Below are 22,208 nucleotides of genomic sequence, written 5' to 3' on the forward strand. Positions count from 1 at the left end.
GTTAGGATGAAGAACCTCTTAGATACCAGACACTTATTCATATTATTTCATACCATTGAACCCTGACAAACCCTTCTGGGTAGGCATTATTGTTTCCATTTTAAACATGCAGACACTGAGGCCAAAGGATGTTTAGTAACTTGCCCAAGTTTATATAGCTAGTGACAACGAGTTGTTACTCAAACCCAAAGCCCATCCATACCACATGCTATAGATAATAACATTATCCAAAGGAAAAAATGTTTATCAGAAGATAGTCAGCTTGGAAATGTGGTAAATGGGAAGTTCTAGAGAAAATTGATGGCATTTTATGCCTAGGACTACCCAGGTGTTCTAGTTTGCTAATGCTGTAGAATGCAAAACACCAGAGATGGATAGGCTTTTATAAAATGGGGGTTTATTTCACTACACAGTTACAGTCTTAAGGCCACAAAACGTCCAAGGTAACACATAAGTAATCGGGTACCTTCACTGGAGATGGCCAATGGCGTCCGGAAAACCTCTCTTAGCTGGGAAGGCACATGGCTGGCGTCTGCTCCAAAGTTCTGGTTTCAAAATGGCTTTCTCCCAGGACGTTCCTCTCTAGCAAGCTTGCTCTTCTTCAAACGTCACTCACAGCTGCACTCCGTTCAGTCTCTTTGAGTCAGCACATTTATATGGCTCCACTGATCAAGGCCCACCCCGAATGGGTGGGGCCACACCTCCATGGAAATATCCCATCAGTTATCATCTACAGTTGAGTGGGGCGTATCTCCGAATCCAAACATTCCAACTTAATCCCCACTATTATATCTGCCTCACAAGATTGCATCAAAGAATATGGCTTTTTCTGGGGGACATAATACATTCAAACCGGCACACCAGGAAAGGGAATGAATGCTGTCACTCAAGAACTTAATTTCTTGAAAGTCCCTCTGTACTTCTGTTGTGAGATGGTTGTATGGGGCTGTCAAATCCTGATGCAGTTAGACTAGGGGTTGGCAAACTGTGGCCCATGGGCCAGATTTGGCCTGTTGCCTGTTTTTGAAATTAAAATTTTATTGGAACGTATCTATGCCTGTTTGTTTCAACATTATCTCTGATGGTTTTCATGCTACAATGAGATGAGGAGTGGCGACAGACACCATATGGTCTGCAAAGCCAAAAATATTCAGTATCTGGCCTTTTACAGAAAAAGTTTGCCAACCCCTGAGTTAAATACTTCACCTTGCTCTGGCTCTGCCACCCAAGAAATCTTCTCGTTCTCATTTGGATTTTGTGTAGATGTGCCATTAGAGTTGAATAAATCTGGTCGTGTAACAATGAATATTTTAGTTCATGTGGCAGGTATAGTTCTCATAGTAAATTAGAAAATTAGCATTCTAGCTTATACATCAGTGTTTTATGACCTACAAATCTGCCCTCAAGAGTATTCCATTTTGGAGAACCTAAGATGGTGGCTGGGTGAGACAGGGCAAAAAAACACCTCTGTGAAAAATACTAGATAAAAACCAGAAAGTGACTCAGAACACCAGTTCCAGCGATGCACCAGCTGGACATGGTCTGCTAAATCCACAGGGACCATGCATTTGGTGAAACCGGGAGTCTGCATTCTGAAGTGACAGGCTAGGAACACCCCTGCACTGCCCGGTGGCCCAGGGCTTCCCTGAAGGGCCAGCACGCACTTGTGATGTGGCACAACCTTCCCTCAGCAGAGGTCCTGGAAGAGCATGGCTGAGAAGGGGGACGCACTCGGAAATCCCAGGGACCCTACGCCAATACTAAGGACTTGTGGGTCAGTGGCAGAGGCAGTCTGTGGCAAGACTGAAATGAAGGCTTAGACTCTTGCAACAGCCTTAAATCTCCAGGAACACCTGGGAGGTTTGATTATTAAAGCTCTCCTGCCTCCATAACCACCCAGACACATGCCCCACATTCAGGGTGGACAGTACCAACAACACACCCAAACTTAGTGCACCAATTGAACCCCACAAGAGTCAGATCCCCACACACCACAAAGAGAAACTTGAGGAGAACTGACTTGAGGGGACTAGGTGACTCACGGACGCCATCTGCTGGTTAGTTAGAGAAAGTGTACACCACCAAGCTGTAGATCTGACAAATAATGGGTTCAGTATTTTTTATATCTGGAAAGAACCCTATCAAGTAAAGCAAATGCCAAGAGGCCAAAAACAACAGAAAATCTTAAAGCATATGATGAAACCAGATGATATGGAGAACCCAAACACCGAAATCAGAAGATCAGAAGAGACACAGTGCTTGGCACAATTAATCAAAGAACTAAGGACAAACAATGAGAGCATGGCACAGGATATAAAGGACATAAAGAAGACCCTAGAATAGCATAAGAAGAAATTGCAAGAGTAAATAAAAAAAAATAGAAAATCTTATGGAAATAAAAGAAACTGTTGGCTAAATTAAAAATACTTTGGATACTCATGATACAAGATTAGAGGAAGTTGAACAATGACTTGGCCTCCTCGAGGACCACAGAACAGAAAATGAAAGAACAAAAGAAAGAATGGAGAAAAAAATCGAAAAAATTGAAATGGATCTCAGGGATATGATAGATAAAATAAAACATCCAAATTTAAGACTCATTGGTGTCCCAGAGGGGAAGAAAAGGGTAAAGGTCTAGAAAGAGTATTCAAAGAAATTGTTGGGGAAAACTTCCCAAACCTTCTATACAATATAAATACACAAAGCATAAATGCCCAGTGAACTCCAAATAGAATAAATCCAAATAAAGCCACTCCAAGACATATTCTGATCAGACTGTCAAATACTGAAGAGAAGGAGCAAGTTCTGAAAGCAGCAAGAGAAAAGCAATTCACCGCATGCAAAGGAAACAACGTAAGTCTAAGTAGTGACTACTCAGCAGCCACCATGGAGGCAAGAAGGCAGTGGCATGACATATTTAAAATTCTGAGAGAGAAAAATTTCCAACCAAGAATACTTTATCCAGCAAAATTCTCCTTCAAATTTGAGGGAGAGCTTAAATTTTTCACAGACAAATAAATGCTGAGACATTTTGCTAATAAAAGAGCTGTCCTACTTCAGATACTAAAGTGAGCCCAACTAACAGAGAAACAAAGAAAGGAGAGATATAGAGAAATTTAACAGACATATATAGAATATTACATCCCAAATCACCAGGACACACATTCTTCTATAGTGATTACGGATCTTCCTCCAGAATAGACCATATGCTGGGACATAAAACAAGCCTCAATAAATTAAAAAAAAAAAATTCAATTTATTCAAAGCACATTCTCTGACCACAGTGGAATTCAAATAGAAGTCAGTAACCATCAGAGACAGAAAATTCACAAACACCTGAAGGGTAAAAATTAGAGGGAGATGAAAACATTCCCAGATATTCAAAAGCTGAGGGACTTCATCACCAGTAGATCAGTCCTGTAAGAAATGCTAAAAGGAATTGAGCAGGCTAAAATGAAGGAACACTGAACAATTGACTGAAACCACATGAAGAAAAAGATTTCCAGTAAAGATCACATGGTAAATATAAATACCAATACTACTGTATTTTTGATTTGTAACTCCACTATTTACTTCGTACGGGATCTAAAAGACATGAAGTGTGATGATAAATCAGTGGTTTTGGATTCAATGTAAAATATGTAATTTTTGACAAGAACTACATAAGGGTGGGGGAATGGAGGAGTATAGGAACATAGTTTAGGTGTCCTATTGAAGTTAAGTTGGTATCAAAGAAAAGCAAGATTGTTATAGATATAAGAGGTTAAATTTAAGCCCCACAGTAAACACAAAGAAACTATCAAAGAATATGACCATAGAGATGAAAAGTAGAGTATGGGTTACGAGAAGTGGGGGAAGGGGCAGTGGGGGAGTTAGGAAATGTGTGTAGGGTTTCTGTTTGGGGTGAAGGGAAATTTCTAGTAATGGATGGTGGGAAGGTGATAGCATTGCAAGATTCTAAATGTGATTAATCCCACTAATGGAATGCTAGGGAGGGGTTGGAATGGGAAGATTTAGGCTGTATATATGTTTCCACAATTGAATAAATAAATAAATAAAAAGACAGTCTAAATAGATTATGACAGTTCATGCCAAGGATGATCCTGGATGGGATCTGAGGATGGAGGAGAGGAGACTCAAAGGGACACAGTTGGGACAAAAGGAAAAAAAAAGGAAATATAGAATGTAAGCTTTGTATCATTGTTGAATTTCTTGAACTTCTTAGCTGTGCTTAATGGGATTGCATAAAAGAATGTTCTTGTTCATGGGAAATGTATATGTGAATTATATTGTTTGTTCAAGGATGTGTGCAGCTTGCTCTCATATGTTTTGAAGACAGAGCAATAGATGATAGAGGATAGGGAGGGAGGGAAAGAAAGAAATGGTGGTGTGAGAGGATGTTGAAGTTGGTGGGTTGGGGTATCGGGGGAGGGGGGTCAGGGTATGCTGGAGTTCTGTGTATGGGGTTTGTATTGTTTTTGCAACTGTCCTGTAAGTTTGAATTTATTTCAAAATAAAATTAAAAAAAAAAATATTCCATTTTAACAACCCACAAAACTGAGGAAGGATCTAACCAAATTCCTGCTCTTGGGTGGCCCTGTCTGAGTGACTAGCTTACTGGCTCATTCTGATAAACCCTAATTTTACTACATGTCTCCTTTGATCTTCAGCAGTTCACATATCTACTTTTCTTCTGTCTTTTGCTTCCAGATTTCTCCATCTTATCAAGGAGAAACAGTTTCCGACTTGGTATTGCTGATGGTATTATGCAAAAATCAGATCCTCAAAAAGGTCAGAACTGTATTTATACATACGAAGTAGAAATAACATTATCCTTTATTAGGCCGTGTATGTATCACTAAAAACGATTAGAGGGAATAAAAGAATCTTACTCTTTCTTGCCAACTTTTCCTGTAATTTTAACAAATCCTGGGTGTGATTTGTATAGCTCTTTATAGCTTGCAAAGTACTCTTCTACAATTATCTCGTATAGTCTTCACAGTAACCTTGTGAAGTAGGTACTGTTACTATTCCTGTTTTATGGAAACAATGAAGCCTTAAGAGACTTATTCAAAATCTTGTAACTATGTAACTGAAAGATTTATTACCAGATCTTTTGTGTCTAAATCTTACCCTCTCACTATGTCTAATGTATAGTCTTTGGGGTGATACCAGAGTCTTCAGTTTGTTTTAGGCCATTGTTTTAGTATAGCAAACAAGCCCTTTAGAAGTTGCTGCCTACCTACTTTTCTAGCCTCCTCTCCCGCAGTTCTGATCATTCATCTCTGTAGCTTACCCTGCCCCTTTCCATCTATCATAAACTGCTAGCTATTGTCCAAACACACTGTCTACTTCCATGCCTTCATACCCTTGTACTACATTTCCTTTGCTAGAATGCCTATTCATCTTTCTGAGAATCCTAGCTCAATTTTTCTCCTCTGTGAAACTTCCTTCAATTCCCCCAGAGAAAGTTAGTCATTCACTCCTGTTTTCCCAGAGCACTTTGTATAGGAAATCTTATTTATATCAAAAAGAACATTATGATTGTGTGTATGATTGTGTGTATGAATTGCTACTAGTAGGTGAGTTCTTTGTGACCTCAGGCTGGGGCTTATTTGTCTTTGTGTCCTTAACACCCACTCTAGTGCCTGGCACATTACTGTTAGGCGTAGATACATTTTGTTTAATGAATAAAATAACAGCTACGACTCTTTCCTTAAAGGATGTGTATAATAATCTGAATGGGACAGTGACCACATTCAAAATATTTAGAAGCTTATAAATATATGTAAATGAATATAGTACATTCTTGAAGTAGAAAAGTGGATAGTAGAATAGCAGAGCCGGGTGGCATCCTTTAGGAAAGAGTTCCTTAGGTCAGGGGCCCCCCAACTATGGTCAGGGGCAGGTGAAATCCCATCTTCTACCTATTTTTGTAAATAAAGTTTTATTGGAAGATAGTCAGGTTCAGTTGTTTACATATTATCTGTGCTGCTTTTATGCTACACTGGCAGAGTTGAGTAGTTGCAATTGAGACCATATGTCCCATAAAACTGAAAATATTTACTGTCTGACCATATACAGAAAAAGTTAGTCAACTCTGCTCTAGGAGATGAATAGAGGTATGAAAACTAGAGGAACATGAATTGGTGAAGCATGAGTGTGCACTGTAATGCAATAAAAACAGGTCATGGCATGCTAGGTGAGAAAGTACTACTCTAATACGATTTGTCAGAGAATATGTTGAGGAGATGAAATGTCAAGAATACTTTGGATTGAGAAAGAGGGAACACAGAATTCTAATGGAAAGAAATTGTCAAGGGAACACTCTGGGTCTGTAGGGAAATAGTTTCCTAAGTAGAAGCAGGGGATGGTGTTGATGAAGAAGAAGATGATGATAGCAACAGTACAAACTAACATTGATTGTCTGCTATTGCCAGGTACTGTTCTAAGTGCTTTATGTATCTCTTATTTAATCCTCTCAACAACTATATGAGGGAGTTGCTGTTACTGTCTTTATTTTGCAGGTGAGGAAGCTGAGGCACAGGGACTTAAGTTACTTGGCCAAGGTTATATAACTAGAAGGTGATGGAACCAGCTCTAAACCCAAGCAACCTGGCTGCAGAGTTTTCCTGATTGAGGAGGGAAAATCTGGGGGTATTTGGTAAAATAAGCTTGGAGTGAGGTACTTAGACTGAGTAATTATAAAGTGTACTATCCCATCATTATAAAGAGAAAATAAACAGAGTATAGAAAAGTAGTGTAGAAAGACAGTGAACAATTAGCAGAGTACACCATGGATTAGGCAAAATATTAGGGGAAAAAGAGGCAGATATGTTTACAGTGAGACATGTTATAGTCAGTCATTGCGTTTAGCCTTGATAAGACCAGGAAGCAGTTAGCTCCTTGCACACATGAAAGCTGTTTAAAATACCAGAAGAGCTGGCATACCCAACTGAGATAAAAAGTAGCAATGATTTTCAAGGAGGTAAGGGGCTTTCAAAATCCCCACCCCCAAACATATAGTCCTCTACACTGAAGTGTATTACAGTTAGCAGAGGTATTAAATCACAACACACACCATCTCCTGTCATTCGATTTTGTTCCCCAGAAGACTTGCTCCCATCTAACTCCTTGGCACTGCAATGGCCAAACATTTACCCCTTTGGTCAGCACTTTTATGTATATACGTAGTATGCATGTATATAAGCATGTATGTATTAAAGTAAACATATGTACTGTGAAAATTTTACCAACAGAAATATACCAAATGAAAAGTGAAAATTTCCCTACCATCACTGTCCTGCTCTCCAGAGATAATCTCTGTTAATAAAATTTAGCTGTATGTGAAACTACTGTTACCCATGGAGGTGTGCTGGAATTCCCTCAGGGTTATTGATATAGATAAGAGATTGAGAATCACTTCCCTAAGGCCAAGATCCCCAAGATGGAAGGGACTTCCTGAGAAGGTGTGGGATCTTTATCACTAGAAGTATAAGCAAAACTTGGGTGGGATGTTGGAGGAATATTCACCCATTGGCTAGAGTTGGTGGGACTAGAGACAGAGGGAGGAGGAGGTGTTGAACTGGATGACTTAATATTTCTTTCAGACCTGTAGTTCTGTTTTTCTACCAACAGAGTGATTACCAAGCACAAAGGAAGGCAAAGATTTCAGTGTGCTGTTAACATGGTTGACTTGACTGGAGGACCATGTGGTATAAGAGAAAATTCAATATATAAAATCTGAATTTACAGAACAGATTACTTTGCAATGAACAGTCACTTATTTTTTTAATTCATTTTATTGAGATATATTCACATACCATGCAGTCATACAAAACAAAGCGTACATTCGATTGTTCACAGTACCATAACATAGTTGTGCATTCATCACCAAAATCAATCCCTGACACCTTCATTACCACACACACAAAAATAACAATAATAATAATTAAAGTGAAAAAGAGCAATTGAAGTAAAAAAGAACACTGGGTGCCTTTGTTTGTTTGTTTTTTTTCCTTCCCCCATTTTTCTACTCATCCTTCCATAAACTAGACAAAGGGGAGTGTGGTCCATATGGCTTTCCCAATCCCATTGTCGCCCCTCATAAGCTACATTTTTATACAATCGTTTTCAAGATTCGTGGGTTCTGGGTTGTAGTTTGATAGTTTCAGGTATTTATTGCTAGTTACTCCAATTCACTAGAACCTAAAAAGAGTTGTCTATATTGTGTGTAAGAGTGCCCACCAGAGTGACCTCTTGGCTCCTTTTGGAATCTCTCTGCCACTGTAGCTTGTTTCATTTCCTTTCACATCCCCCTTTTGGTCAAGAAGATGTTCTCCATCCCACGATGCCAGGTCTGCATTCCTCCCCGGGAGTCATTTTCCACATTGCCAGGGAGATTCACTCTCCTGGGTGTCTGATCCCACGTAGAGGGGAGGGCAGTGATTTCACCTTTCAAGTTGGCTTAGCTAGAGAGAGAGGGCCACATCTGAGCAACAAAGAGGCATTCGGGAGTAGGCTCTTAGGCACAACCATAGGGAGGCCTTGCCTCTCCCTTGCAGCAACAGTCTTCCCAAGGACAAGTCCTGTGGTAGAGGGCTCAACCTATCAAACCACCAGTCCCCTATGTCTGTGAGCACATCAGCAACCATCGAGGTGGGGAAGCCCAACACCCCTGAATTCTCCACCAGCTCCTCAAGGGGGCTCTGCATATTCTTTTCATTTTTTTTTAATTAACTTTTTTTTTTTTAATCAACCATATCAAAAAAATTTTTTTCTTTAAAATATACAATAAAAAGACATTTCAAACAAACCATAACAAGGGAGTAAGAAAAAGACAACAAACCTAAGATAACTACTTTATTTCCAACATATTCCTACTCTACCCCAAGAAAATAACCTAATATAGCAACATTTCTGTGAACCTGCTCCCACTATACCCATCAGAAATTAACAGACCATAGTCATTCCTGGGCATTCCCAGAACATTAAATTTACCCACGGTAGCTTATCTGTTCTTATTGGGTTATCATTCTCCCTTCCTTAATTGCTCTCTATCCCTCGTTCCCCTACATTCTACATTATAAACCATTTGTTTTACATTTTTCAGTGTTCACATTAGTGGTAGCATATAATATTTTTCTTTTTGTGCCTGGCTTATTTCGCTCAGCATTATGTCTTCAAGGTTCATCCATGTTGTCATATGTTTCACGACATCGTTCCTTCTTACTGCTGCTTAGTATTCCATTGTGTGTATATACCACACTTTATTTATCCATTCATCTGTTGAAGGACATTTGGGTTGTTTCCATCTCTTAGCAATTGTGAATAATGCTGCTATGAACATTGGCATGCGGATATCTGTTCGTGTCACTGCTTTCAGATCTTCCGGGTATATATTGAAAAGTGCAATCACTGGATCGAAGGGTAACTCTATATCTAGTTTTCTAAGGATATGCCAGACTGACTTCCAGAGTGGCTGAACCATTATACAGTCCCACCAAGAATGAATAAGAGTCCCAATTTCTCCACATCCTCTCCAGCATTTGTAGTTTCCTGTTTGTTTAATGGCAGCCATTCTAATCGGTGTTAGATGGTATCTCATTGTGGTCTTAATTTGCATCTCTCTAACCTCTAGTGAAGCTGAGCATTTTTTCATGTGTTTCTTGGCCATTTGTATTTCCTCTTCAGGGAACTGTCTTTTCATATCTTTTGCCCATTTTATAATTGGGCTGTCTGTACTATTGTCATTGAGTTGTAGGATTTCTTTATACATGCAAGATATCAGTCTTTTGTCAGATACATGGTTTCCAAAAATTTTTTCCCATTGAGTTTGCTGCCTCTTTACCTTTTTGACAAATTCCTTTGAGGTACAAAATTTCTAAGCTTGAGGAGTTCCCATTTATCTATTTTTTCTTTTGTTGCTTATGCTTTGGGTGTAAAGTCTAGTAAGTGGCCGCCTAATACAAGGTCTTGAAGATGTTTCCCTACATTATCTTCTAGGAGTTTTGTGGTACTGTCTTTTATATTGAGATCTTTGATACGCTTTGAGTTAATTTTTGTGTAGGGTATGAGGTAGCGGTCCTCTTTCATTCTTTTGGATATGGATATCCAACTCTCTCAGCCCCATTTGTTGAAAAGACTGTTATGTCCCAGTTCAGTGGCTTTGGGGGCCTTATCAAAGATCAGTTGGCCATAGATCTGGGGGTCTATCTCCGAATTCTCAATTAGATTCCATTGATTAATATGTCTGTCTTTGTGCCAGTACCATGCTGTTTTGACAACTGTGGCTTTATAATAAGCTTCAAAGTCAGGGAGTGTAAGTCCTCCCACTTCTTTTTCTTTTTTAGAGTGTCTTTAGCAATTCGAGGCATCTTTCCTTTCCAAATAAATTTGATTACTAGCTTTTCTAACTCTGCAAAGTGGGTTGTTGGAATTTTGATTGGGATTGCATTGAATCTGTAGATGAGTTTGGGTAGAATTGACATCTTAATGACATTTAGCCTTCCTGTGCATGAACATGGAATATTTTTCCATCTTGTAAGGTCCCCTTCTATTTCTTTTAGTAGGGTTATGTAGTTTTCTTTATATAGGTCTTTTACATCTTTGGTTAAGTTTATTCCTAGGTACTTGATTTTTTTAGTTGCTATTGCAAATGGTATCTTTTTCTTGAGTGTCTCTTCAGTTTGTTCACTTGTATCATATAGAACATTACTGACTTACGTGCATTAATCTTATATCCTGCTACTTTGCTGAATTTATTAGCTCTAGTAGCTGTATCTTGGATTTCTCAGGGTTTTCCAGATGTAAGATCATATCATCTGCAAACAATGACAGTTTTACTTCTTTCTTTCCAATTTGGATGCCTTTTATTTCTTTGTCTTGCCAGATTGCCGTGGCTAGCACTTCCAGCACGATGTTAAATAACAGTGGTGACAGCGGGCATCCTTGTCTTGTTCCTGATCTTAGAGGGAAGGCTTTCAGTCTCTCACCATTAAGTACTATGCTGGCTGTGGGTTTTTCATATATGCTCTTTATCATATTGAGGAAGTTTCCTTCAATTCCTACCTTTTGAAGTGTTTTTATCAAAAAGGGATGTTGGATTTTGTCAAATGCTTTTTCAGCATCTATTCAGATGATCATTTGATTTTTCTCTTTTGGTTTGTTAATGTGTTGTAATACATTGTTTGATTTTCTTATGGTGAACCATCCTTGCATGCCTGGAATGAACCCCACTTGGTCATGGTGTATGATTTTTTTAATGTGTCTTTGGATTCGATTTGCAAGTATTTTGTTGAGAATTTTTGCATCTATATTCATTAGGGAGATAGGCCGGTAGTTTTCCTTTTTTGTAGCATCTTTGCCTAGTTTTGGTATTAGATTGATGTTAGCTTCATAAAATGAGTTAGGTAGTGTTCCATTGTCTTTAATGTTTTGAAAGTGTTTAAGTAAGATTGGTGTCAGTTCTTTTTGGAAAGTTTGGTAGAATTCCCCTGTGAAGCCATCTGGCCCTGGGCATTTATTTGTGGGAAGTTTTTTGATGACTGATTGGATCTCTTTGCTTGTGATGGGTTGGTTGAGGTCTTCTATTTCTTCTCTGGTCAGCCTAGGTTGTTCATATGTTTCCAGGAAATTGTCCATTTCCTCTACATTATCCAGTTTGTTGCTATACAGTTGTTCATAGTATCCTCTTATAATTTTTTTAATTTCTTCGGGATCTGCAGTAATGTCACCTTTGTCATGCATTATTTTGTTTATATGGGTCTTCTCTCTTTTTGATTTTGTCAGTCTAGCTAGGGGCTTGTCAATCTTGTTGATCTTCTCAGAGAACCAATTTTTGGTGTTCTTTATCCTCTCTTGTTTTTTTGTTCTCTATGTCATTTATTTCTGCTTTAATCCTTGTTATTTCTTTTCTTCTACTTGGTTTAGGATTGGTTTGCTGTTCATTTCTAGCTTCTTCAATTGATCCATTAGTTCTTTGATTTTGGGTCTTTCTTCCTTTTTAATATATGCGTTTAGTGCTATAAATTTCCCCCTTAGTACCACTTTTGCTGCATCCCATAGGTTTTGGTATATTGTGTTCTCATTTCATTCGTCTCTATATATTTAGCAATTTCTCTTGCTATTTCTTCTTTAACCCACTTATTGTTTAGGAGTGTGTTGTTTAACCTCCAGGTATTTGTGAATTTTCCAAGTCTCTGATGATTATTGACTTCTAATTGTATTCCATTGTGGTCAGAGAATGTGCTTTGAATAATTTCAATTTTTTTAAATTTATTGAGGCTTGTTTTATGTCCCAGCATATGATCTATTCTGGAGAAAGTTCCATGAGCACTAGAGAAGAATGTGTATCCTGGTAATTTGGGATGTAATGTTCTATATATGTCTGTTAAATCCAATTCATTTATCAGATTGGTTAGGTTTTCAATTTCCTTATTAAGGTCTTCTGTCTGGTTGATCTATCTATAGGAGAGAGTGATGTGTTGAAGTCTCCCACAATTATTGTGGAAACATCAATTGCTTCCTTTAGTTTTGTCAGTGTTTGTCTCATGTACTTTGTGGCACCATGATTGGCCACATAAACTTTTATGGTTGTTATTTCTTCTTGTTCAATTGCCTCTTTTATTAGTATGTAGTGGCCTTCTTTGTCTCTCATAACATCCTTGCATTTAAAGTCTATTTTATCTGAGATTAATATTGCTATTCCTGCTTTCTTTTGGCTATAGCTTGCATGAAACTTTTTTTCCAACCTTTCACTTTCTATTTCTTTGTGTCCCTGTGTCTAAGATGAGTCTCTTGTATGCAACATATTGATGGTTCATTTTTTTTTTGATCCATTCTGCAAATCCATACTTTTAATTGGGGAGTTTAATCCATTTACATTCAGTGTTATTACAGTAAAGGCATTTCTTGAATCAGCCATCTTATCCTTTGGTTTATGTTTGTCATATATATTTTTTCCTTCTCTCTATTAATGTCCTTTAACATAACCATACTGAATCTCTTTAGTACTGAACCTTTCTCCATCTCTCTCTCCTTTCTTTGTTTCTCCGTTGGTAGGGCTCCCTTTAGTATCTCAAGTAGAGCAAGTCTCTTGTTAGCAAATTCTCTCAGCATTTGTTTGAGTGACTTATTTTTATGAAGATTTATTTTAACTAGCTAACCATCTTGGTGTACTCAAAATATACTTCATTTTTAGTAAAAAGTCCATTTATACTTAACTTTCAGGACTGTGTTTACTGTGTAAGATAAAGCAGGCACACAGTGCTTATTATTAAAGAAGGAAGAGATTTCTGAGAAAAATAGAAGCTGCCAAGTTCTAATAGTAAGGAAATAATTGAGCTGGGCCCTGCTGCTACTGCCCAATGATAGAGTTTAAAGGGACCTTATAAATTATGAATGACATTTAACCCCTTCATTTTACAAATGAGAAAAGTGAAAACCAAAGATAATATATAACTAGTTCAGAGCCACACAATAGCCTAGCTGGAACTTGACTCTCAAAGTTTGGAGATAATGTTTGTAGAGTGCCTACCATAGTGCCAATAAGTGGTAGATGAAGAAGTAGAAGGCAAAGATGATAATGGTGATGATGATGATGTTGTAATTTCTTCTGCCCCCATATCACATCTTTGAAAAATGGAAGTCTTCAGAGAGAGAGAGTTAGTATTGTAGATATATATGCTGTCCATGCTGTAAAACCTAAAGTTGCACAGTATGTAATGATGAAAGCAGGAGGTCCATACCCCCACAAAATTATATAATCTCAGATTTGGAAGAAACTTGAAAGGTCACTTAGTCCAGCCTCCTTGTTGCTCCTAGTGATTTAACCAAGAGGTTCTCTTACCTGTGCTTTCACACCCCCAGTGATGGCAAATTATACCTCCCGGAGATCTCATCCCAACTTTGGATACTTCTGACTGCCAGAAAATTCTTCCTAGTAAGTAGCTGAAACCTTTCTACTTGTAGCTTCCACACACTAGTCCTGGTTCTTTCCCTTGAAATCATATAGAACCAGTGGAACAAATCTCATCTCTTCTCCACATGAGAAACTGCCAGATATTTACAAACAACTCCCATGTTTCTCTTGAGTCTTCTCCTGGTTAAACTCTCCCAGTTTCTTAAACCTTCAGTATCCTTTTTGCTTTCCTTTAAATGAGATTGTTTGCCTGTCCCTCATTCAGAGTATAAGACCTAGATTTGGACATAAAACTCTACCTCCTATGTGTTCTTACTGGCAGAGAGTAGAGCATCCAGGATTGTCATCTCCTTCATTTGAGATGACCGGAATAATAATAATAATAATCATCATCATCATCATAATAACCGGAATAATAATAACAACAACAGTAGCAGTAGCAGCAGCAGCAGTGACAATGATGATGACAACGATGATGATGATGAAGAAGATTCAATCCAAAAACTTCTGACTCCCCTTGGGTTACTTATTTCATGACATCGTATCCATTAAACTATCTGCTAGGAAGTGTGATGTGACAACATTGGTACCACTCAACTTCTTCCCTGTTCAGGAAGCATGAACCAGCAGCAGTCTAAAAAGCATCAGCTTCTCAAACATTATATAGAGAGAGTTGAAGTCTACTGCCTGTAAGACAAAGAGAGCCTCTGTTCACTTAGCCATTCATTGCTAGCTGCCTTGCTTGTTAAAGGAAATATTAATGTTCTCTGGGGTTCTTCTCTCTGTGCGCATGTGCAGAGATGTATAATTGCTACAGAGGGAGTGGGGGAGGGACAACTGTCAAGGGGAGATCTGCTCCATCTTCTTTGTTCACATCTGCTTCATGCACAAGACCAGATTTATTGCTGTCTTTGATAAAGTGATTGCCTGGCTTGTTTCCCTCCCCCATCTTCTCGCGGATCATCCCAGAGGAATATTACCATCTCATCACACTTATCTCCAAATAAAGTAAAAGTAAATGAAGGAGAGCTGGAGGCAGAGAATCAGCTGAATGGCATTCTGAATACTTGCTAATAGGAGAGAGTGCCTGATGAGTGTCACATCCCAGATCAGTCCTCTCTCTGTTTCCTGCCTCCCCTGTAGCTTGTCCTCCATGACCACAGTGGGGCAGGTGTTCTGCTCCTAGCTTCCCTGGTTTGATCTCTGTGCATTAAGTCATAGGATTATGGTTTATTAAAACCACAACTGGTGTCTAAAACTGAGAGTTCTATCTTAATGGGTTTTTAGAAGTACATTTGATGCTTCTTTTTTCCTGTTTTCCAGTTTCCATTTCTGGGGGAAACATCCCACCCTCCCTCCCTCTGTTCTTCCTCCTTCTCTTCCGCCTCGCTGTCTCTCTCATTCCCACATTTGCATGTGCATGCAAGTCTCCATTATTTCTTTTGCATTTTCTGAGCTCTATAAATATCTAAAACATGGTACCTGTGGACTGATAGTTTGGAGTAGATATGTCCTAAATTTAATCTAGTTTTGCCTCATTAAAACTCAGACTATGCCTAAACTTACTCAGTCACTGCATCAAGCTAATGAGCATCAGTGCTGCAGTTTTTACTGTAATAAATTGGGTCAAATAAACACATTCACACATGATTGTAGTTCTTCCCAAGCTGGGCTATTTTGTGTTAGAAGCATTTGTAGACTTTCTTCTCTGTGTGAGTTGTGTTTTGTTTTGTTTTGTTTTGTTTTGTTTTGTTTTGTTTTGTTTTGTGGAGGGGTGGTTAAGAGCATAGTTTGATAGTTTGGGTTCAAATCCTGACTTTTCTACTGACTGTGACCCTTAAGAAAGTTACGTAACCTCTCTGGGCATCATTTCCTCATTAGTGAAAAGGATTCAATAAGATGAAGTCATTGAAACATTTATCACAATATCTGGCACATAGTATGCAATAAATAATAGCTATTCGAATAATGATAATGGTAATGGTAGTTATTATTACTATTGTTAATAGATAAGTGACAATTTACAACTGAATTTTTAAAATTTCATAATATATAAGAATTCTTTCTACTTCTCCTTGCATCACAGGGTAGCCTGGTGTGATTGTTTCATCACATTTTGAAAGAGGGCTTCCATAGCTTTGAAAATATTTCTTCTGTATGTTATCTTTCTCTCAAGGGTTTGCAGAAATATCAGAATCTTTACATTCTCTAGATCTGCACTATCCAATACAGTAGCTCCTAGCCACATGTGTCTTTAAATTTAAAATTAATAAAAATTAAATGCAATTATGAAAATACAACTCCTCAGTAGCACTAGCCACATTTCAAGTGCTGAATTGTCACATGTGGCTAATTGGATGATGCAGTTACAGAACATTTCCATCATTGCCAAAAGTTCTATTGGACAGCACTGCTCCAGGTATTAGTATTCTATACTCTTGTGCTTTTTTTCTCAAATCAAAGAAGGATATATTTTCTAGGATGTTCCAGAAAGTACTTTTTTAATGTTTCAGGTCTTTGAAAGTCCATTTTGAGGATTCAGGTTACTCTTCTTACTCCAGCCCCTTAGTGCCATTACTGTCTTTTGGAATAAATACAGGCACTTTCATTTCCCGTAAGAAGATTGCATTACCATACTTTTTAAAGTTCCCAGTCAAGAGTAAGAACAAGCCAAAGGGAAAAGAGGCAAAGTAGAAATAATTCTAGTGGATATTCAATAGAGTAGTTACTCAAATTGTGAATAGTAAAATTCTTAGGGACTAACTAGTAACAGGCAGTTGTAATGTCCTTTTTTTTTTTTTTTTTTAAGTACATTGTATTGTGAGAAACACAGTAAATAACAAGTTTTTCCTTAATAATCCCTATTATCTATATTATGCACTTCTAAAGCCATTTTTCCTTTGTGCTTTCACAACAACCCAGTGAAACAAGTAGCATTTGTATTATCAACACCATTTTACCCATAAGAAAACTGAGGCTCAGTGCACTTACATTTCTAGCCTTAAAGTCAGTATCTTTAAGGGAAAATGGAATTGAGATTCAAGCTCAGGATGAAATTTTAACTTCCAATTCAGCATTGTTTTGTTTTGTTTTATTTTTTACTTTACCACCAATTAGATTGTGGTAAAGGAAAGAGTAAGGTTCTTTAATAGAACTTGGAAACTTGTGTAGTTGCATGAGCTACTCTCAAAGAATTGCTGTAGCCTCATTTGTCCTGTGACCATGTTATTGTGTTTTTAGTTATCTTTTGATTTTCTAGGGTAACCTGGTTGGCTAGAAATAATATTTATATTCAGTATTTGCATGGGACCAAATGTAACAAATATCTCTACTCTGTATTTCTGGGAGTATAGAGGTTTAGATAAAATTAAATCTGTGGTACTTGCTACGAAGTACCTTCCAATCCTGAGATTTTCTAATAGCAAAAACAAACAAACAAACAAAACCAAAAAAAAGCAAAATGTATGTAAATATCCTGCTTTCCTTATAATGCAGCACAATTTATTACTAGTGAAAGTTCTCAGGGTAATGTGTCCCTCTTTCCTCCCATTTTACAGATGGAGAAATTATACAGAGAAACTGACTTGCTCAAAGTCAGAACAAGGTATTGGTGGATCCAGGGATAAATCCCAAACTTCTTAACTCCTTGACCAGTTTTTAGTCCATTGACTATGCAGCCTAGTGGTAAGTATCTTTTTACCCTCTCCTAGAGGTAAGGGGGATTAAGAGACCTAGCAAGGAGTGAATTTAAGGAATTCCTCATTACTAATTAGACCACTAATTATCCTTTTCTTCATAATCATTATGTCACTTTTGACATTAACATATGAATTTACCGGGTGGAAGTTTTGTTTTTTAAAAACCTCAATATTTTTATAGCACTTCAGTTTTATTAGAGATTATTATTAAGAAAGGAAAGGAAAAAATCCTATCACTTAATGAATTTGTTCTCTGTGTTTGGCACCATGCTAGATACTATTATATTATATTATATTATATATATTAATTATATTATGTTAAATTATACTAATTATATTATACCATATCATAAATCATATATCATCATTGTATTTCTTAAGTGTCATTAAAACTTATAACCATTTCTCGAAGATACACATTCTTGCCAATTTTTATAGTGACATTTTAAGTAGTATTTGTTGAATAGTATTAGTATAGTGTTAGTTTTTAATAATTTTAGTTGAATTCATTAGAAAAAAGGTCTTAAAAATTTCAGGGTTTAGATTCTAAATCAAAGTTGAGTTTTGTGGAAACTAAGCCTTATCATAAATCTATAGAGATAAAATCTCTTTATGTTCAAGCACAGTTTCTTGTTTACTACATTAGTCTCTTGATTGGGACATACTGTGGTGGGATGATTTGTCTTGACTGAGATTGTCATGCTTGCTTTTCCACTTTACACTAAAATCATGATATTTTCACCAAAGCCCATTTTTCTGCCTCTAAATCTGAAATAGTTAGGATTCTTTTAATTACTAAGGAGGTTGACCAACCAAGCTGCATGAAAAGCAAGGATCTAATGGGTCTCCAGGACCCAGGTCACATAGGCTATTAATATTCTCTGCTTAATCACTCAGCTCTGCTGCTCTCTACCCATACCTTCTTCTTGCTTATTGTAGATCTCCTTTCTCCATTATGGTGAAAAATATAGCACTGGCATTGTCTAATTTTTTTTCTCTTACCATGCAGCCCTTTATGCATGTGCTCCAGCCACATTGAACTGTAGAACATAGCACTGTCCAATAGAATTACCACATACATAATTTAAAATTTTCTCATAGCCACTTTTAAAAGTTCAAAAAAGGAGAAATTAATTTTCATAATATGTTTTATCTATCCTAATATATCTAAAATATTATTATTTCAATACATAACCAGTATAAAAATGTGTTACAAGCTATTCTACATGCTTTTCTTCATACTAAGTCTTTGAAATCTGGTGTTTTACACTTAAAGTGCATCTCAATTCAGACACTGAATTTTCATCAGAAATACTTGATCTTTATTTGGTTGTCAAAAAATCTGGTGTTAAAAAAGTAGATTCCCAGAATTTCGTCTCTCCCCGAGAGCAGTTGGCAATTACCCAAGAACTATATGAAACAGTGTTTTCGGGGTCTCCAGTAACCAGTCACACATTGGACACAAGTTTGGAATTGGAGGAAAAGCTGGGATCGCAGCAAACATTGTAAGTTCCCCGGACCAGGGGTCTGGCTCCCCTCCCCACCCAGACCTCACAGACTGTCTTGCTGCCGGCTCCCTGAAAGGGGGGAAAAAAAAAACAAAAAACAGCAATCTGCTGAGGGCAAGAAGGGAGGCTCAAACCAGCCTCAACTGCAGAATTAATTAACAAATTAATTAACTAACTTTGGGAACTGGGGTGCTAAAGAAGGGCTGGGCTCCAAGAAGTGGGGGCACGTAAAAGCGGGCACCCATTCCCAGACTCCAAAAAAGCCATTTTTTTTTCCTTACATTTTGTCCCTTCTGGCTTCTCGCTGATCCCTTATCTTTTTGCATTGCAGTGGCCCCCAGCAGGGGTGGAACTGAAGCGGTTGGAGAGTAATTATCAGACAATAGCCCAAAGCATATCTTTAAATGCTCTATTCTGACACTGACAAAACTTCCAGGCTGGGGAAAGACTTTTAAAAGAGACTCTTTTTTTTTTTTTTTTCCTTTTTTCTTTTTCTTGATTTCTTTTCTACTTTTTTTTTTTTTTTTTTAATCTAAAGGTAATATATGTGGTTATTTTCTATCGGAAAGCCCAGGTTGAGGGACTAGGCTGGGCTTGAGGGGAGACAGAGTACCCACAGTGTCTTTGAATTCCATATTCACTACTGAAGGCCTCCAGCCCCGTCTTTCATTGGCAACTCAGGCTGACCAAGGAATCTACCTGGAGAGGCCCCAAAGAGGAGAGAGGAGAAGGGAATAGTGCCCCTGAGAGACAACTGGAGTTCTGAGGATTGGGAGAGTGGAGGGAGGCCCAGCTCAACTGGCAGTCCTCCTTCTGGGAATTCAGACCCCAGGGGCTGGAATTCAGATTCCAGCTTCAGTCAGACACGCCCCTGACAGGATTAGAGTCACCAGGAGAACTAAAGGCTCCATACCTCCTTACACTGGTGGGGGAGCTGTGGGCTGGCCAGCACCACCTGTTGGACAGGAGAGGAAAAGCACCAATTCTAAAGGCCTCATAGGAGGGTCTCATTCTCAGGAAAACTCCATACCCTCCCAATGAGACCTGGGCCTCACTAGACTGGGAAAATCTGACTAGGGTCGACCATATCTGAGGAGACCCACTCACAAAAAGGTTACATAGAGGCAGAGCAAGAAACAGAAAAAACAAGAGGGGAAAAATTCCAATCAACTAAATAGAACCTAAGTTCGAGGTCTAGATTAAGTTGAACTGAATAACAGAGGCCAGAGAACAAAGCCAAACAACAAGAAAACCACTAGGTAAAAGACAGAAAACAAGCTCCAAAATAAACTAATCAAGAGAACAGATGGTGAAAAAAATGGAAAAATATGAGCAGGGTCTTAGGGAGCTGAGTGACAACATGAAACGCACAAATATATGTGTTATGGGTATCCCAGAAGGAGAAGAGAGGGGAAAAGGGGCAGAAAGAGTAATAGAAGACATATTCACTGAAAATTTCCCAACTCTTATAACAGACAGAAAATTAGAGATTCAAGAAGTACAACGTACCCCAAATAGAATAGATCCCAATAGACCTACTCCAAGACACTTACTGGTCAGATTGTCCAATGTCAAAGACAAAGAGAGGATTCTGAAAGCAGCAAGAGAAAAGCAATCCATCACATACAAGGGAAGGTCAATAAGACTATGTACAGATTTCTCTGCAGAAACCATGGAGGCAAGAAGACAGTGGCATGATATATTTAAGATACTGAAAGAAAAACTGCCAACCAAGAATTCTACATCCAGCAAAACTTTCCGTCAAAAATGAGGGAGAGATTAAAACATTTTCAGACAAACAGACACTGAGAGAGTTTGTGAATAAGAGACCAGCACTACAAGAAATACTAAAGGGAGTGCTACAGGCTGATAGGAAAAGACAGGAGAGAGAGAGTTGGAGAAGAGTGCAGAAATGAAGATTATCAGGAAAGGTAAAAGGAGAGGGAAAAATAAGATATGACATATAAATTCCAAAAAACAAAATGGTAGTAGAAAGTACTGCCCTTACAGTAATAACACTAAATGTAAATGGATTAAACTCCCCAATAAAATGACACAGACTGGCAGAATGGATTAAAAAACAGGACCCATCTATATGCTGTCTACAAGAAACTCACTTTAGATGCAAGGACAAACATAGACTGAAAGTGAAAGGTTGGAAAAAGATATTTCATGCAAACAACAGCCAGAAAAAAGCAGGAGTAGCTATATTAATATCAGACAAGTTAGACTTCAAAAGCAAAACAAGTAAAAGAGACAAAGAAGGACACTATATATTAATAAAAGGGTCAATTCATCAAGAAAACATAACAGTCATAAATATTTATGCACCAAACCAGAATGCCCCAAAATTCATGAGGCAAACACTGCGATCCCTGAAAGGAGAAATAGATACCTCTACAATAATAGTTGGAGACTTCAATACACCACTCTCATCAATGGATAGAACATCTAGAGAGAGGATCACTAAACAAACAGAGATGTTGAATTGTATGATAAATGAACTAGACTTGACAGACATTTATAGAACACTACATCCAACAACAGCAGGATACACTTTTTTCTCAAGTGCTCATGGAACATTCTCTAGGATAGACCACATGTTGGGTCACAAAGCAAGTCTCAACAAATTTAAAAATATTGATATTATACAAAACACTTTCTCAGACCACAATGGAATGAAGTTGGAAATAAATAAAAGGCAGAAGGTCAGAAAATTCACAAACATATGGAGGCTAAACAACACCCTCTTAGAAAACCAGTGGGTAAAGGAAGAAATTACAAGAGAAATTAGTAAATACCTCGAGGCAAATGACAATGAAAACACAATTTATCAAAACTTATGGGATGCAGCAAAGGCGGTGCTGAGAGGGAAATTTATTGCCCTAAATGCCTATATTAAAAGAGAAGAGAGAGCAAAAATTGAAGAGTTAACTGCTCACCTGGAGGAATTAGAGAAAGAACAGCAAACTAACCCCAAAGCAAGCAGAAGGGAAGAAATAACAAAGATTAGAGCAGAAATAAATGCAATTGAGAACAGGAAAACAATAGAGAGAATCAACAAAACCAGAAGTTGGTTCT

At 37.9% G+C, this 22,208-nt stretch overlaps 1 protein-coding gene across 9 annotated transcripts in view; it reads left to right on the forward strand.

Annotated features, from left to right (window-relative positions):
• Positions 1-22,208, forward strand: part of SCMH1 (Scm polycomb group protein homolog 1) — a 234,828-nt gene that overhangs the window by 72,237 nt on the left and 140,383 nt on the right. For 6 of the 9 annotated variants that reach the window (XM_037827539.1, XM_037827534.1, XM_037827537.1 and 3 more), the window contains exons 2-3: positions 4,711-4,791; positions 17,479-17,605. In XM_037827539.1, the coding sequence (XP_037683467.1) occupies positions 17,593-17,605 (13 nt within the window). In that variant the 5' untranslated portion in view covers positions 4,711-4,791; positions 17,479-17,592. The remainder of the gene's footprint in view (positions 1-4,710; positions 4,792-17,478; positions 17,606-22,208) is intronic. The other 3 variants (XM_037827535.1, XM_037827541.1, XM_037827536.1) reach the window with 1 other exon arrangement.

This window comes from Choloepus didactylus, chromosome 2 (assembly GCF_015220235.1).
Source record: "Choloepus didactylus isolate mChoDid1 chromosome 2, mChoDid1.pri, whole genome shotgun sequence".
NCBI lineage: Eukaryota > Metazoa > Chordata > Mammalia > Pilosa > Megalonychidae > Choloepus > Choloepus didactylus.